The sequence below is a fragment of the Semicossyphus pulcher genome, unplaced genomic scaffold (assembly GCF_022749685.1).
Source record: "Semicossyphus pulcher isolate SPU_LCO1_2020_fin unplaced genomic scaffold, fSemPul1.0.p SCAF_1, whole genome shotgun sequence".
In the NCBI taxonomy this organism is placed as follows: domain Eukaryota; kingdom Metazoa; phylum Chordata; class Actinopteri; order Labriformes; family Labridae; genus Semicossyphus; species Semicossyphus pulcher.
Genome location: NW_027211603.1, coordinates 5,087,397 through 5,104,750, shown reverse-complemented (window position 1 = coordinate 5,104,750; position 17,354 = coordinate 5,087,397). Strand labels below are relative to the sequence as shown.

The following is a 17,354-nucleotide window of genomic DNA, read 5'->3' as shown; positions in this document are numbered from 1 at the left end:
TTTTTCCACGCTGCGAGGACGGGCACAAATAGTTTACTCATGCCTCCAGATGCTGTCTGAATTTATCCTTTGATTTTCTGACCACGAGCCTCTTTTTGAAAAAACGTAATTTAAGAAATGACACAACGAGAGCAGAGATTTTGGACGAGACCATTCCTTGCGGGATAGGGAAGTAGGGAGAGGAATGAAGAATTAAAAACGAGTAAAACAACAACATATTTGGCAGATTATGTGTTAACTGAGTCTCGCATAATAGGTAACATGAATTAAATGTAATTGTTACTAATTTACGTCAAAGTTACCTTAAACATACTACGGTAGACACGGTAAGCTCCCCCTCAGCTTGTGTTTGGTTCAGCCCACAGCTCCTTTTGGTAGCCACAGCGTAGGGAACTGGAGCACAACATGTTGGAGACCGTAGCCGAGCTGTACCCCTCAGAGTTAACTTTTTAATCCCGGTTTTGTCGCGTTATCACACACAAGAGGAGGAGGCGGAGGAGGTCGGGGAGAGAAAAGGGGCTAACAAGTCAGTCATGGTATGAGGTTAGCGTGAAAGACGGAGCGCCTTCTTGCAACTAAAGCCCGTTGATATTTAACTGTGAGGAGAAGAAGAAGAAGAGGGGGAAGAAAGGGAACGGGAAGCCCGGAGAAGAGAGAGAAAAGCGGGGTACAAGATGCAGCTGGCCGCGGTGCTGTGGGGCTCCCTGGTAACTTTGCTGCTCAGCCAGAGTCCAGGTAAGAAAATGCCAGTTTTAAAACTCTGCAAAGCGGTGCAAAGAACTCCGTGTGAGCGTGTTTTGGAAGAGTTAAACGGGGGTATTTTTGCACCGCCGGTGTTTGTTAGAAGTAGTACTCAATGCCCTCCTTTGCTGACATTTAAACTCCGCATGCAAGTTTCCACGTTATTAGGAAGCGCAATTTAGGTGGTTAAAATAGAAACTGTGGTGGAAAAGGTGTCCGAGTCTGTGTGTTCATGCTCTCTTTAAATCTTGTTTGACAACATGCCCGTTTGAGCCATAGCCCGAGCTCTCGCATCTGCAGCAGTTCGTCACGTTATTTTGATTTAACTTGTGCAAACGTAACTTTTGCACTTTTTAATACTTTTAAATGTGTTGCAGTTTTGAAGCTTTATTTGCATGATTTACTTTATTCATTCTGTGTGCCAGCTCTACGTGCTGTTGGAAGTAGTATCTGTAAGAACTACTGTACATGTTGCTGTGAAATTAACTGATTATATGGGTTTATGGAAGGTTTTGCAAGTTTTTTTTTTGGTGTACATGCTGGTCAGGTTGTATGCAATATGAGGTTTATATGCCCATGCCCAATGTCCTGTCAGATTTCCATCAGTTCTGGCTGATGTGGGAATTAAATCCCAAATCTTGCAGTAGTTAAAATGCTGTTTTAAGATGTGTCTTGAACGCCTAGAAGCTGGGAATGAGACATGAAACGTATAAAAGAGAATGTGCAATGGATTTTGTGCTTTTTGCATGAGATAGAAGCTGGTAGAAAGTTACTTTAAAATGCTCTTTCACTTGTCTCTGTTATGCAAATGATCCATTGACTTAAAGCAAAACTGAGTTGTTGAATTATGAAAGCGATGTTGGTGGCTGCAGCCTTTATTCTTCCACTCACATCAGAAAAGGGAAAAAAAAACCATGCACGCCGCTCTTGGCTGTGATTGCAGGTGATCGGGGTTGTTTATCTATGATAACCTACATCCTGCCCCCCCTACTTACCCCCCTGCAGCACTTGTAATAGGTCTGAGTGATTTCCACCACCCCCTTCCTATGTTTTCTCTAACACCTTGTATTTACAACATGTTAGAACAGCCGCTGGAATGCAAGGACCCTACGGAAGCTATTTCCAAACACACACACACACACTGGGATGGCGTCATGCATACACACACAGTTACACAAATACACATGGGTGCTGTGCCCTCTGACGGGACATGGAAAGATTTACCCGACACAATAGCAAAAATGTTATCTGTAATTGGCTGATTGGACCACAAAGGGGGGTTGCTGTAATTGTGAAGACTTCTAAATGTCACCAGGAGACTATCTTCAAAATGTCAGCCAGATAAGAATCGATATCCAATCGAAAACAAAAGGCCCTTCTGGATGATCCCCATTCTATTTATAGTTGGGTCTTTCATCCTCTCAGATGTAGTTATCAGTGTTTCCCCCGTCCCCCCCTCTTTATCTGGGGCGGGAGGCCATCCTCCGTTTGATTATGGACATGTTCTGTTGTAAAGCAATTAAGTCTGCCGGGCCTGTATCATGTCTTAAACACACGGTTGTCTGTCGTACAGGGTTGTGTTCTGCTGCTGTTGGCATTTTCCACTGTGGCACATAACATAGGCCTAACTCAAGTGATGCTGGTTAGTGCCTTTTTTCCACCCTGAAGCTATTGATAGATGTTTTTTCATTCCAGTTACCAATCAAGATTTCTAAATTTGTCCAGGTATTTAACATATTACATTTTCTCCCTTTTTAAGTGTATTTCTGTTTGGCTTGAAAGTGTCTGAAAATAGCTTTTAAACCCTCACATGACACTGACAGTCTGACTGCCACTAATGACATTATTTTAGGGGGGGTGGCTCTTAAAGACGGGAACTCAGACCACAGCTATCCAGTGGTTGGGAAATTTCAGGCTTTGTGAAAACCCCACATAGATCTGTTTCTTTGAACAATTAATTGACTTAACAAAACCTTGTATGCAAAAATGAAATTCCAGTGGATTAGAAATTGAAATGTTAATCCTATATTGGCCACAAATACTTGCAATGTGATAAATCAGTCTAACCCCGAGTCCCTGACATGTCAGCTGTTTTATTTTCTTGACCCTTGTATTATAAGACATACATTATGGTTTCACTGAAAGAGGAATAAAGGCTATAATTTCCGAGCTGTGTATGCTGAACGGCATTATGAAGGCCGGCCGCCAGTCCGGGCTGACAGTAGATGACCCGAGGCTACGATTTATTACTCTGCCTGTGTGTGAGTGTGAGAGACAGTATCCAACGTGTGTGTGTGTGTGTGTGTGTGTGTGTGTGTGTGTGTGTGTGAAATGCCTTCCCAGCCGAGTCTAGTAGCCGTGCAGTAATGGGCTCAGTTGGACTAATGGCGTGTTTGAGAGTGTGTTACACAGTTTAATGATGCCGTCTGGGACGGGACGACCCCTCACCCACTCTTGCTATCCCCACTGGACCCCTCCTCATTTACTAATCAACTATTGATTGGACTTTCAGGTTAACTCAGAACCTCCTAAGTGTTGTCCCACTGAAGGCATCACTGCACATTACGTCACATTCGTACAGTTTACGGCAAAGCCTCATTGACAGATAAATCCATAATCCAGTGGAGAGGGGATGCGATTTTGCATGATGATCCTTCTCCTGCAGAACTGTACAGGACTAAACTGAGACGGTGCTGCTGTAAGAATCCGACAGCTGGGCATCCGTCCAAAAAGACTCCTTCCTTGAGTGGGGTTGGTTGGTTTTAGCTGCTGCAGCCAAACAAAGAAGAAGCAAAGCAAGGAGATGATGTCAGTAAAATACGAGACAAAAAGAAGCATGTGATTATTTATATCATGAAGTGTCAATGCCACGAATCCAGGGCTGTATTTTAACTCGCATACCTCCAATATTGAACTTTGTTTTTTCAAATAAAACAATTGCGAAATATTTTTGGAAGAAAAAAAGCCTTTTATAAAGAGGTACAAATACAGTGCTGCACCATCAGTGCCTGATTTGCTAAACGATAACCTTGTAACTAGTAAACATTGCATGAGGTGCACCTGCTTTGTACTCTTTGCTAATTTCTACCCCGCAAAAAAGTCCTGGGAGGTTAAAAAATGAGTATAAAACCGCATTCTCCCTGATGCTAACATTATTTTGTAGACTCTATTTTAAAAAAATTTTTCATGTCTTTCTCTGCTTATTCAACTCCGTCAATGCTACGTTTCAACAAGGAAACCATTTGTTGTTTTTTTCCATGTCATTCAATATCAAACTGGCTTTGTGCAATGTAAAACAGCTATGCCACAAACAAATGAAATCACGTGCACTCTTACACCAGGACGCCCATATGAGAAACTATTTGTGAAATATAAATTTGGGGTTAATTTATTCCAGAAAAGGTTCTTGGACAGCTCCTTGGCCACAGAATATGCATGTATTAATATAAGTATCATTGTGTATTCATTTTGGTACTAAATTTACTATACAAACCCTAAAGATGAGGATCTGTCTGATGTCCACCTTTCCATCTCCTCTCATTGTCATGATTATTGAAGCTGTTGTTAACAAACGTTCTCTTTACTTTCTAACATGGTAATCATTCAGCACTAGAGATGCTTGAAAGAAGACAGAAAAAGCGAGACAAGAAAAATCAAAGTGTACAGTAGGAGGAGAGAGCGAGATGAAAAGGGGCGGTGGAGAGTTTGTCCTTGTATTCACTCTGCTGCTCTGCTCTGTGGTTCAAGTTGCTGCCGCTCTTTGTGCCCTTCCCTGTATCCCCTCATTGGATTGATTAGTCCCCTGACATTGCTCTCCTCATCCTGGACAAACACGCTCATTCACAAACACACACACTCTCGCCAGCGTCCTTTTTTCCTCCAGGCGTGGTTTTGCGTGCCCAGCGAGCATTCGAATGTTAATTTATGACTTTGTCTTGCAAAATAGCTCCACCACCACATTTGATTAAGTGCCCTCGGAGTAATTGTGTTTTGGTATTAATGGTGTTGCAATGTTGATATTTCTGAATAACTCGGCATGCAGACAGATTTATTGCTCGCCACGAGTTGTTTTTGGTCCAGATTCCACGCTGAAGGCAACGATACTTTTTCCTCAAACGGGGAAAGATTGGTTTAGAGGATGTGGTGACTATTAAATGGAACTACTTTGTCTTCACTCCTGGCGGGGATTGGTTGTTTTGGAAGAGATGCACATTCACCTTCCACTCTGGTGACTTTCCTGTCATGATTGAGGCTTTTGAGGGGCTTCAGGGGGAAGACCAGGGTGAAAGTTTCATTAATGGATCTGAGACTGGAGCTGCTGTGTTGGACAAGTGTGTGTTTTTTCTGTCCTGAGTGTGTGTGTGTGTGTGTGTGTGTGCCCTCTTCTGGTCTAGCTGGTTCGGTTGGTGTCGGCCAGGCTTTTGCTTTCACCAGGGGAAGGCCGACTACGCCACCCGATACCCCCGCTGTGCTTTGTGTGTCTCTGCAGAGGGGATGGAATTGCACCTCCAAGGTAGCAGTGGAGGTAACCTATGATTACTTGATTCAACCCCCCCTCCCCCGTCAACATTCCCATATGGATAAATGTCAGACCTCAGCCCCCACTCCTCTCCTCATGTTCCTCCACCTTCCTATAAATCACCTGGCTCTCTCCCCTCTGCACGGCCGGCCTCCTCTGCAAGAGACCCCCGGGCAGACTCTCGTCTTAGGAGTCGTGTCTGATTTCAGAACATGATGCCATGGCCCCGGGGCCCATTTCAATTATGTTCACAGCGCTAATATATGTCACAGATGTCAGCTTTGAGAGTACAAGAGCTAGCAAACAAACAAAGTCGACCAATGGCAGTGCCAAGAGCAACAGTTGGAGGTGTAGTAACAGGAATGATCCACTGGTAGAACTCTGGGACAACCTTTGAATCTTTTGGTGACGCTATCACACGCTACAAGGATGATGAGAGATTGCCACCTATGATTCTTTGCTTATTTCAATGACCTGATTGTTGGGGGAATTTAAAGTGCATCTAAGCTGCCTGGTATTTGACCAAGAGAAAGCCAGGAGAATATATGCATTTTAACACCTGGCCAAGGCCAACATGAAAATTAACCTTCCAATCTTGGCGTTGAGGATGGATCATTGTTAGTGCGACAACATAAATTCAGCATGGACAGATCCCCTGATTATCTAGATTAATTAATGAGTTGTCCGGTCAATGAAATGTCAACGAACAGTTAAAAATATCCACCCAGTTTCACAAAGCCCAAGGTGGGTTTCCTGAAATGTCCTGTTTTGTCAATACAAATGTCTAAGACCCTGAGATATTCACTTTCATATGGTTTAAAACAGCGACAAGAAGGAAATATTCGTACTTAAAAGGCTGAAAACTGAATTTTCTGCCATTTTTGTATGAAAAATGTGTTCAACACTTATTAATAAGTTGCCAATTACATTTCTGTTGATTGACTAATCCATTATTGCAGATCTAGGTGCATCAATCGTAAGCTTGTTGATCTTGTCCCTACCTTCTGTCCACACGGCAAAGTGCCCTTAAGCAAGGCAAGGAACCCTAAATTTCTCCCAATGGCATAGCACTAAGTGTTTTGTGTGTAAGTATGATATAGTGACGGGGCTATAAATGGCGTCCATTCTCGCCTGGAGTTGGTAAAAAAAAGGAACATGAATCACAAACTTGTTGGTTTCAGTTTAATGAATATTTCTGTCATTTCTTTGATAATGAAGTTTCTTTGAATGTGAAACCACAGGTAGCACAAGAGACATGCCCAGAGGGTACAAGCTTTTCAAATGACATCACCAGTTAAACAAGTGTGCTGTGTTACTCTTACTGTCTAATGTTACTGTATAAGTTTTGTGATATGAAATTCAGGGCACGTCACCGCGGAGGTTTGATATGGAAAGGGACGTTTTTTTTTAGGCCATGTAGTATGAATCTGAGTTCCTCGGGGGTTGCAGATTATTGGAGACTGTAATAAACTCTGGTTCTCTGTCTCAGCGGGGGTCTGCTGTAGAGGACAGAAAGATAAGCAGGGCTGGAGACTGGCTGTCTGAGCACAACCAGGGGAGGGGGGCAGGGACACAAAGACATTTTGAAGGACACACGCTCGTACGGATCCATAGTAACTTAATTCTTCAGGCTTCACTCCTCTCACACTGCGACGTGGGGGGTAGAGGCATCCGCTGGAACGCTAATGAAATTCTGGCAAATTTGGAAGAAGACATCAGTGTGAAATGCTTGTAGCTTTCTTGTTGTTTTGTGATGAAAGGCCTCTTTCCCTGCCTGAATGCGGTTTCAGCCATGCATTAAAAATAAGCCACTTATTCTTGTGTATTGTCTCGGTAACCAAGAGATCATGGGATCCTCTCTGCAGACAAAGGGAAGACATTTGTCTGATGACAGTGTCTGTATGGGCTAAGTCTTTATAGAGCAAGCGGCTACTGGGAAGTTTATGCAGCCATATTTTTAGCGTGTCCAACGGCTATAACTGCACAGTGGGCGACACAGACAAACATATGGTTTGGAGATGACTTTTGTCCCTGTGCAACAGAGACCTCTGAACAATTTCTCAGTGCAGGACAGTTGTCCCCTCGTCATTTCTGTCAGGGGGGGGTGTCCAATCGATAGGGTAAATGCATGAGCAGTTAAATAACTTTTTAAAACAGCAAATAATTAAACAAATCTTCAGATACAGACTTTTGTAATATTGCGACAGTTATATGATTTACTCGATTATCAAAAATTCTCTCTGGTTTGTAACGTTTGTAAGAAAACGCGCCATGGAAAGCTTTTAGAAAAGTTTGAGATATGTTGCTGTATATTTTGCGATTTCAACAGATTTAATAAAAGATAAAACAAAACAATGAATGCATGTCCTTAAGTATCGCCTGTGTAGCCAAAGCCTTAAATAACTTTTGTGCTACAGAGCTCCATTGTAGTCAAAAAACTGTTGAAAACACATCAACATGGTTCCAATGTTTCCATGAACACTGCAGCTATCTCAACTCAAACCCACATACGCTGTTGTCACCAGATACTTGCTAAAGCACCACATGTATGGTAATCCGCTGCTGAAAATAGTCCCCAACAAATGCTCAATGTTTCCCCGTTTGAGTAATGTATGCTAAATTCTACAGCAGCCAGCTGCTTATAGGACGTAAATAACTACAGAGACAGAAAGGCTTCCTTACTAACTGGACATGACCTCACTCACTATGCAGAGGTCATGGACTCAGTGTGTGTGTGTGTGTGTGTATGAGCATACATGCTTTCTACTACAGCTCACAAACAGCCTGCCCTTTATAAAGCCTCATGGAAGGCGAAGGGTTTCTCTGTTAATTGATGCCAGAGCTGTAACTCCTGTTTTTGTTTATCTCCACAATATTCATCTTCAGCCAAACAACTCTGGTGGAACACACACACACTTGCACTTCCTTTCTGTTTGTGTTTTGTACGTCTTTCTCAATGAAAATCTTTGGAATAATTATTTAAAGTCAGTACCGATTGGCTGCAGGTTGTTGCTCGCTCTTTCTTCCAAAAGCTTCTTTTCAGAACAGCTGTAATCCACGAAAAAAGACATCAAAACACTTCTCAAAGCCTTTCAGACCACTCCTGCTGTATAATTATCTTCCTGTGAATTTCTAAGCAATTGTCTCTTCATCAGAAAATTGCACAATATGCTGCTTTGTGTTAGCAGGGGGGTGATGGCAAGCAATGTGAATATTTTGCAACATTTCTTAGGTTTTTGCAGTGCAGGTTTTTCCCTGTAACTCACCAAATGCCTGAGTAAGCTGCAAACTTCTTAGAGCCACATTTTAAGCTTCTAGAAGGTGAGTATTAGATTGAATGTTGGCAGCGCTGACATGGAATAGTTTCCCTGATCATATCTCTGCTCCTCTCGTGCTCAGGATCTTAAACTCTTCCAGGTTGCTTACGGTCACCATCTTTATCGCTCCTGCCCACCCTCTCTGTTCACCAAAGGAGGTCCTGCAGATGAGGGTCTGCAGCTGTCTCATAGATCCCCCTCCAAAAGGTGCCTGAAAGAAGGCTCCTCACCTCCTTCAACATGCCTGAATGCAGGCATGCAGGCATGCAGGCGACAGCCTGCTCAGCCATATGTTCAGGAACACACACAAACACTCACAGCTTCCAACTCGAGCTTCAGATAAGATTAGAGTGTGATATGATTTGACTGAGACCCCCCACAGACTTAGCTCAGCACACTTTCTCTGTAACACACACACAGGTGACTGTTTAATCCTGTGACACGTCAACAAATCCCGTCTGCATTTACACTCTTTGTAACTTAATGGAGTTAAGATGAAGATTAAAGGATGATGTGTCTGTGTAGCAAACATGTACTGTAGTTTCCTGTTATTACATCTCTTGCAAACAGGATTTGTCAATCAAACATTTGTCATTTGAATAATAAAATTATACAGGAATGTAATGTAGTGCCAACAGTCTGTCTTTAATTACCCTGTTGGACCGTGGCTTATATAAATCATAAACTCTTGTGTGTTTTCTCCCTGCATTTGACTCTTTATGTCTTGTTATTTAAAGAATATGCCAGGCTGTCCTTGCTAACAGAGCATCCTGTTTACTGCAAGCGCTACCAAACCATGTAGCTGCACATAAATTAGCTTCATTGTTCATGAAAATCTTTTCTGCTGCTCTTCAGAAGTCTGGTCATTTAAAACAAACCCAGACCTTTCCAGACATCTGGTTAAGTTTAGTTTAAATCTGCACCAAAAGGAAACAAGGAGCTTTCAGTATACTTACAAATATTACATGAACTATAATATATTTAAAACTAAACTAAGAGGGTCTCAGATCATCGACTTGAAGGTCAATGGAAAAACATGAAAGGGAAATGGGAAGCTTTAAATAGAGCTAATCAACTTGTTTTTCATTTTGCACCAAATCTTCAGAAGTGTGTTTATAAAGTGAATCACTGAGTGATGTGAAAGGAGCTGCTTAATTGCTTATGATGCATAATTAGTGTCAAACCATTTCCATCAAATCTCATGTTTAGCTGCGTTCAGTTTACCGGCTGACTAAGGTGTATCGCTCAGCTGTGTCGAAAAACAGCTGAACAGACTGTGGTGACTTTTTTGATTGTACAGTACGGGCACATGGTGTATCGGTGTCACTTTCCCCTCCCTGTGATTCTACAGCTGCATGGAAGCACCTGCTACGTATCTGGTGTCTGTCTAGCTGTTTAAAGCGGTGGAAGGCACGCTGCAGCACCTATGGAATTAAAAACACGTCCACAGCAATGTCAGACATACCTACAAAAAAACCTGCTTTAATGTGACACCAACTCGAAGGCTACGGCGTGTGTCGGATATTTGGCATTGAACGTCCAGGAGAGGATCGCTGGCAGCTTTTGGTTTGGTCTTTATCGGTGCATAATGTAGCATACCTGAAGTATTCACTGATTCAAAATTGTAGATCCATATAGACGAATAACTAATTGGTCGTTTCATGCAGGGTAAAAAGGATGACTTGAAAGGAATGAGGTTGAAACATGAGATATTATGAAACACAATCAGGAGCCCTGTGTGACACTGAAGCATGCATACTATTCCACAAACAGTCTGGTGTGCTTCTGGTGCAGTGTTGACTGTAATGTGATTGGTACATATATTACATAGGTAAATAACTGCTAGCAGCACTGTTAGCTGAACCCTCAGGAGTACAATCACCCCACTTTTACAGTAATTATCTCCGAGTGTAGCTCACGTACGCTCGCACAGAGGCGGCTGAGATTTCCCCAGGGCCCGTATGATCTCAGAATGCCTTTGCCCTTCTAAGGTGACATCTCTCACTTTTGTCCTCTCGATACTGACGCACGGTGATGTCACCTGAAAGTGTGAGAGCTGAAACCTGACACGCAAACAAACACACACTGCTCGATACAGCTAGTCCTTGATGCAGGTGCGGCACTGTACCTGTAAAAGTCGCGCTTCAAGGAGGGGAGGGCCATGATGTTTTTCCCACAGTTTCCTTCTCTGTCATGTCTTCATGCTTATGCTTCGTCTTTACATCCATCTTCCCTCTCTTTCTTCGTCACCATTTCCTTTCAACGCACCCTTACCCTACGGATACGAACTCAGCCAGGCTTGTGATGAAGGAAATGGAGGTGGTGGTTGTGGAGGTGGTGAGGGTCTTTATTATACAAACAGTGAAGGGGCTTTGGAGGCCCCATTGAGGCCTGGAGCCGGAATGGGGACGCGACTGAAAGCGCTGCACTCTCTAATGAACTTGAGTGGCCCATAGAAGCGGGGCCTTTTCACAGAAGCCAAGGAGGACAAAGTGTCAAAACAAGCCCAGCCCCTCTTCGTTCACAGGGGCTAAACGCCGCCTTTTGACTCTGTGGAGTGTGGGCATCTGAAGGGGAGGCCATGAGGAGAAAGGAGGGGGAGGCAGAATGTACTTGTTAAAACAATGGCCTCTTAAATCAAGCACCCCTCCTTGCCTCTCTTCTTCTCCTTAGCTCCTCTTCTCCCGCCTCCCTAACCCCCTCCTTGTATCGCCTCGACTTCCAATTAGACCTACTCTTGCACAAGCAGTTGAAAGCCCCATATATCGCAGGGGCCTCAAAGGAGAGGCTTTGGAGTTGCGTCTCTGTAGCAGTGTTGCCTCCATGAAAGGTCTTAGTATTCAGAGGAGGGACCTGTTTGGGCTCCTAAAAGCACTCAATCTGCCACTGGGGACTTGTGTACCATCATGTACCCTTCGTTCTCTGCCTCTGCGCTCCCTTCTTCCCTCTTTCTGAGCCACTCCACCCCCTCCATTCCTTGCGTCCCGCTCCGTCCCACCCTCAGCCAGAACTCTTTCTTCAGTTTGTGACCCCTCTGTTGCTGCTCCATGCTTGGCTGCTCGCGGGGGCCGGTGCAGAAGCCGTGCGCGGCCCTGAGCCCGAGCGCTCGCCGCCTCCCTCCCCTTAGTTGTTTAGCCATGGATGAAAAGCGGAGACAAATATGTCTGTGGTTCAAAGTCCATCCCGGCAATTACAGTGACTGATTAAAGAGTTGGCCTACACAGGCTGCTATGTATAATACTACAACTCCCACTCTGTGTTTCATAACAGTACCTTCAGAAAAGAATTGAGCTCAGCAGCGCCTGATAAGGGCTGGCTGAGCCCCCTGTTTACTGCGCAGTGATCGAGAGTTGGTGCCATGAAGGGGCCAGCGTTGTTTTATGTCCAGGGTTCGTTAAAAGCAGAGTGGGTCGTGTTTTTAATACATTAGATTAATTTGACGAACAGGACAAAACTGCAAAAACTAATGCAGGAAACAATTGATTCAATATGATGACATTTGCTTTTGTATGCCACACATTTCATACCATTTTGAGTTGCTTACTTTTTAAATCAGGCCTGACAAAATTGTACATTTTCTGACATTTCTATAAAGACAATATGGCTTCATTTGCATTGCATTAATCTGCAGAAGTATTCACTGCTTAATTGAACAAAAATAATTTTAAAAATAAATTAAACTAGCGAAGTTTCATAGACTTGTTTTGCCCAGGATGCCGTAAGTGTCTTCAGCAACCGATGTCATCGTGTTTGTCTTTCGGCACTAAGTGTTAACTGTACATCTGTTCTCTTTCCCCAAACAACCGCATCAGTCTCGCAGCACTGGAGCTCTGTGTTACAAACAAAAGCCGTATTGTTTGGTTCTGTTTATCTGAGAGGTTGTACACAGATGTTTGACTTCCCTGTCATCATCGAACTTTGACTTCCCTGTCATCATCAAATGCACAAAAGGTCTGAAAAGCAGGACTGTGATTACGGCAAAACTCAATGTAAACATGAGGAATGCAAGATTCCTTAAAGACCTGCTGCACTGACTCTTTATCTGCAACTTGAAAAGGTTTGAAACTGATTTTGGATGATTATCTTGTTGTGCAGTGTATAAACAGTATTGCATTAATATTCCACGTGATGGAAAATAAAACCTAGAAAACAACTCCTCAGTAAATAACAGAGGCTAACATTTAGCAAAATGAGAGATTAAAAACCTTGTGATGCCTTTTTACTCTTAAATATATTATGAGAAGTCCACATTGCTGGATGTCAGCACATAAGTGGGTGCATTTTAATAAAGGATTAAGCAGCAGTAGACTTGCCGGAAGGAAGAAAAGACAAAGGAGAGGAAAAGATGATGAAACATGAATGATATAATGTTACAGTGACTTTGCCTGAGGATAGTAGTAGCCAGTCCCAGGGGCCGAATTTAGTCTTTATGCCTTGAAGCAAAACTAGCAGTAGATAATAACAACAACAACAACAACAATCTCCACCAGAACCAGGGGAACTATTTGCCTGGATTGAAGTGAACTGAAGCGGGCCGTAACGATGCTCTTCTGAGAGTCGGCACTAATTGGGTCAGCATGATTTTCCACTTTTGTTGCTAGGTGGTTGATCTAAGGGGTTTCTATTCTGAGAAGCGCCTACTTAAGTTATTGTATCGGCCATCAAGAGACAAATCCATCTATGTTGGGCAAAGTCCATCGTCTCACATCGTCCTCGTTTTCATTTAGCCCACATTTATTTATGAGAGCTTGCTCCAAATCACAGTCGTGGCCCAAAACGGGTTCTCTCAAAGGCTTTTTCCACTCCTTTTGTCATTTTTGTGTATAAATGGCCTCTAACTGGGAGGCCTTGGCCTTGAGTGTCTGCTTTCTATCGTTGTCGCAGTTGGCAGGGACACCACAAGCTCATTGGGGAAGAACTAAGGACGGGCTCTTTGGATTGTGGGCCAGTTCGTAACATGCAGGGGACTCTGTGGTTCCCCTAAGGCAGGTCAATACAGTATGTCTGCATTTTTGCCCATGATTCAGGACAGGAGAAGTTACAAAGTGCAGCTTTTAGCTGACTGAAAGTCAAACTTTTAGAAGTTATTTCAAACTCATTTTGGCATGCGACAGCAGATTGCATGTCACAAAAATTCCTTTTTTTGGCCTCTAGGTTACATCGCACATGGACAGATATCTTGAGCACCAGGCGGCCCAAAGGCTCTCGCATATCTTTGCATTGGTGGCAGACGCTGATTGTGTCCAGGGCTCCACAGTTATGAGGTGGCTGGGGACAGAGCAGGCAGGGATGTTTTTGTCCAGACCTGGAAGACTGGTGCTGCTTACAGATCCTGTCCAGGTGTTAGCCTGGGAGGGAGAGGAAATCTGGGGCACAGTAAAATTAGAGCCAGGCCTGGACCCAGCCCTGTAGGCTGGAGCAGCATGCTGGCGTTGGTCTTGGTTATTGAGAGGCTCTGGTCAGTGTCCAAAATGGCCTGTTTACTCTCACTCTTTCACTATCCATGATAGTTGGACGGCTTCAGTTTCATTCACATGCAGCAAAACGACCAAAAGAGCTAAACTGTTTAGAAACGCTCCCTTTCCATTTGAAGACTTATCTGTTATGTGTCCTAAAATATTGGTACACCAATCCATTTAACATCCGGCAATACTGAATATGCAGAAAACACTTAAAAGAAATATGTAAATTGTGATTTCATTCACAAATCAAAGCAAAGGGAAGCAAGCATGATAGATAGCACAGGAAATTGATTGATGCGTCTGTCTATTTTGATGGATGCTCAAGGGGATGATTTGCGTGACAGCACATGTATGGTGAGAGAAATTAAGATCATATTGAAAAATGCACTCTGCAAATACAATCGGGTAATGCCAGATGCAGGTACATTTTGTGTATATGATCCCAGATATTGACAGATGGGTTAAACCCTGATCAGAGAGGTTGTTGTCTAAGGATTGACCTCGTATATCTTACCACCCTGTTAGATTAACAATTGCCTGTTAGTCTGACATAGGCCTTCAGTAAGGTTCAAGATCCTCAGTAGTTCTAATGACAATACACTGACTTCCTTTTGCGTCTTGATTTGCACAGCCTCCTTCCTGTTGTGTAGAATATTTACAAATACGTCCTGACAGCGCCACTCTCTTTGTACACCTGTCCTGCAGGCTACCTTAGATGCTCAATTGATTGCTACAACCTTGGCAGCTGGCAGGTAGGCAGGGACACACTTTAAAGCAGCGTTCATAAAACAGTCCCCTCTGAAATTGCTCATTTAACAGGGATGCTGTGTGGGCTCTTGCTCACATAAGTGCGCCGTGCACGAGGCTCTAAAAGCATATTTCAAGGTTTTTGTATTCTACCTCTGCCCTCCCACTCAGCGGCGGAGCATTAATTTTATGTCCGCGTTTAGCCTCGCCTTAAGGTCATGGTTAGGTTCAGAAGTAGCTGCTCAGTGAGTGTGTGGTTTCAAAGAACCGGTCTGCCCGCTATGAATCCATTTGAAGCTTGTCTGTACTAAATTACTGCTGTCCAAGAGGAGAGGTGAGTTTTAGATCAAATAAAGGAAGGTCACAATTTGTGGCTGTGGGATATCAGCGGTGTCTCCTGTACTTTCACACACATTCATGGTAAATCCTTGACAGGTGCCGTAGCTTAATGCGAGCCTCCTCCATGCATTTGCCTTTGGTGTATGCGTTTTCATGTTGTGGGTGTATGCGAGACAGGTGCCAGGGTGCAGTCAAGTTGCCCGGCAGTTGCAGCAGCGAGCTGAAATAAAAAAGTTTCAGCTGGCGCCTGGCGCCCTCAGTGCTTTACTCAGATATGTGCCTCTGGCAGTGTGCCACAAAAACACACCCACCAACCAGGATCCACTCAACTAACCCTGTAAATTGTAAAGAGCACACACATTTACTTTCAGACAATCGCATGCACATTGTTCTTTGCTGATTTTCTTTCTCTCAGCTGCCACAGCAGAAGCTGCCACCCCTGGCTCAGCTGTCACCCCCGGGGGGTTCAGGTAGACACCGTCATCAGGCTGAGTGGTGCCAGCCCGTTTTATAATTGGATTTAGTGTTGGCACTCTTCCGGTCCCCCCCCCCCCCCCCTCAGCCGGAGGGCATTGATTTATGAGGCAGGCCTGGGAGACTGTTTGTGACCGAGTCCAACAAGAATCGAGCCGCACTGAAGGCTTTGTTCCTGCTGTTCGCTTCTCCTCTGTCACCGTGTGGAGCTGTAAATATCTGGAAAAACATTTACTACTAATTAAGATTGGTTTGTGTGATATCCTTTTATTACTTATCCTTATCTCTTACGCTGATTAAAACTCAGTTGGGCTGTATTTTATCTGACCGTGCAAAGACCTGGGTTGATATTTTGGTTCCTTATTTGTTGGTCTTATCGGTTCTGCTAATGGGATTCAATCGATTTTGAAACCAGTATCCAACCTGCTTATCAAATAGGAATCTTTTCACTTCCAAAATAAAATCAGTTTAGATTCAGCTTTTAACAACTTTAAAGACAAACAAGTTTAGGAACTAAATCTTGAAACTCAAAGATTGACATACAAACTTTCAATTCATTCAATCAGTCAGGATTTTCAGATATTCCAGATTAACTCTTTACATACTGTTGGTTGTAAAATCCTTAACAAATCCACGTATTTCCACCAGTTTGGAACCAGATCCAAGGAGCCGGCTATCAGAACTGAACCCTCGCCACTATTCCAGTGTCTCCTTGAAAACTGGATGCCACAGGGGCTCTCACTTGCCCTCAGGTTACTGTAAACCCCCCACCCCACCCTCTGCTCCGTCTTTCTCAAGTGTAGGGTGTCTCTTCCCTCCTCCTCCTCCTCCTTGTTCTGCCTCAGGGGTTTTGGGTGACTGCTATTCTTGGCCTAGGAGTGTTCACTTGTTCTTTACCGCACACCCAAACCTCTTCCCCACGATAACCCTCTCCCCACATTAGATGACCTATTGCCCTTCAGAGGAGGACACAGAGTCTATGTGCCTCCAGGACTCACAAACACTGACCACTTAAGCAGCATAGGAATGCAAACAAGACGCTCCCATTACCCTTGAACTGCTTCTGACCTCGGTTTGTGTTCAGGAAGGTGGTTGACGGTCAGGATAATGGGTGGATGCTGTACCTGTCATCCACCTGCTGGAGCAGTTGATCTGTTAAACAAGTGGGGCGTGAGATGTCCTTCGTCGGGTCCAGTGTGGAACGGAGGCAATACTTTACCATGAGTTCCATTCACTGATGTTCGTCCAGCATAAATCCACAATATACTGTATATTGCTTGTCAAATGACACCAGCCTGAGTTCGTGAGGTGTGACTTTGGGTGACTTTTACTTGAAATTTCTCGGACTGGCCTTTATGATATCTTGGCACATCACACTTTCGCTTCAATTTATGCTACACCGAAAGTCTTATTTACAAATGTATAAAACAAAGGCTGTGGATAATGGCTTCCAACACGCAACTCGACATAATCTCCAAAAAAAGTTATCTGTTTCTATTTGCTGTTACCAACCCGCCCATAGACGTTTGGCTAAACTGCAACTCAACTTTCGCTTTTCAAGTTGCTCGTCTGACTGGAAATCCTTCATTGACTACCATAAATTCTCTAAGAACAGCTGGTGGTCAAATAAAAGCCGGCTCTCTATAAATAGCCGGGGTGTGGTTGGCAAGAGCAAATAAAGGCGTAAAAATAAAGAAGTAATTAATTTTATCATTGTCTTTATAAATATGAGCCGATAATCATACAATCATGTTA

General features: G+C 43.6%; 1 protein-coding gene across 1 annotated transcript in view; it reads left to right on the top strand.

Annotated features, from left to right (window-relative positions):
• The first annotated feature begins 413 nt into the window (after positions 1-413).
• lrp4 (low density lipoprotein receptor-related protein 4) overlaps positions 414-17,354 on the top strand; it is a 130,988-nt gene continuing 114,047 nt past the window's right edge. Inside the window, exon 1 of the mRNA XM_069657494.1 lies at positions 414-735. Coding sequence (XP_069513595.1) covers positions 675-735 — 61 coding nt within the window. The 5' untranslated portion in view covers positions 414-674. The remainder of the gene's footprint in view (positions 736-17,354) is intronic.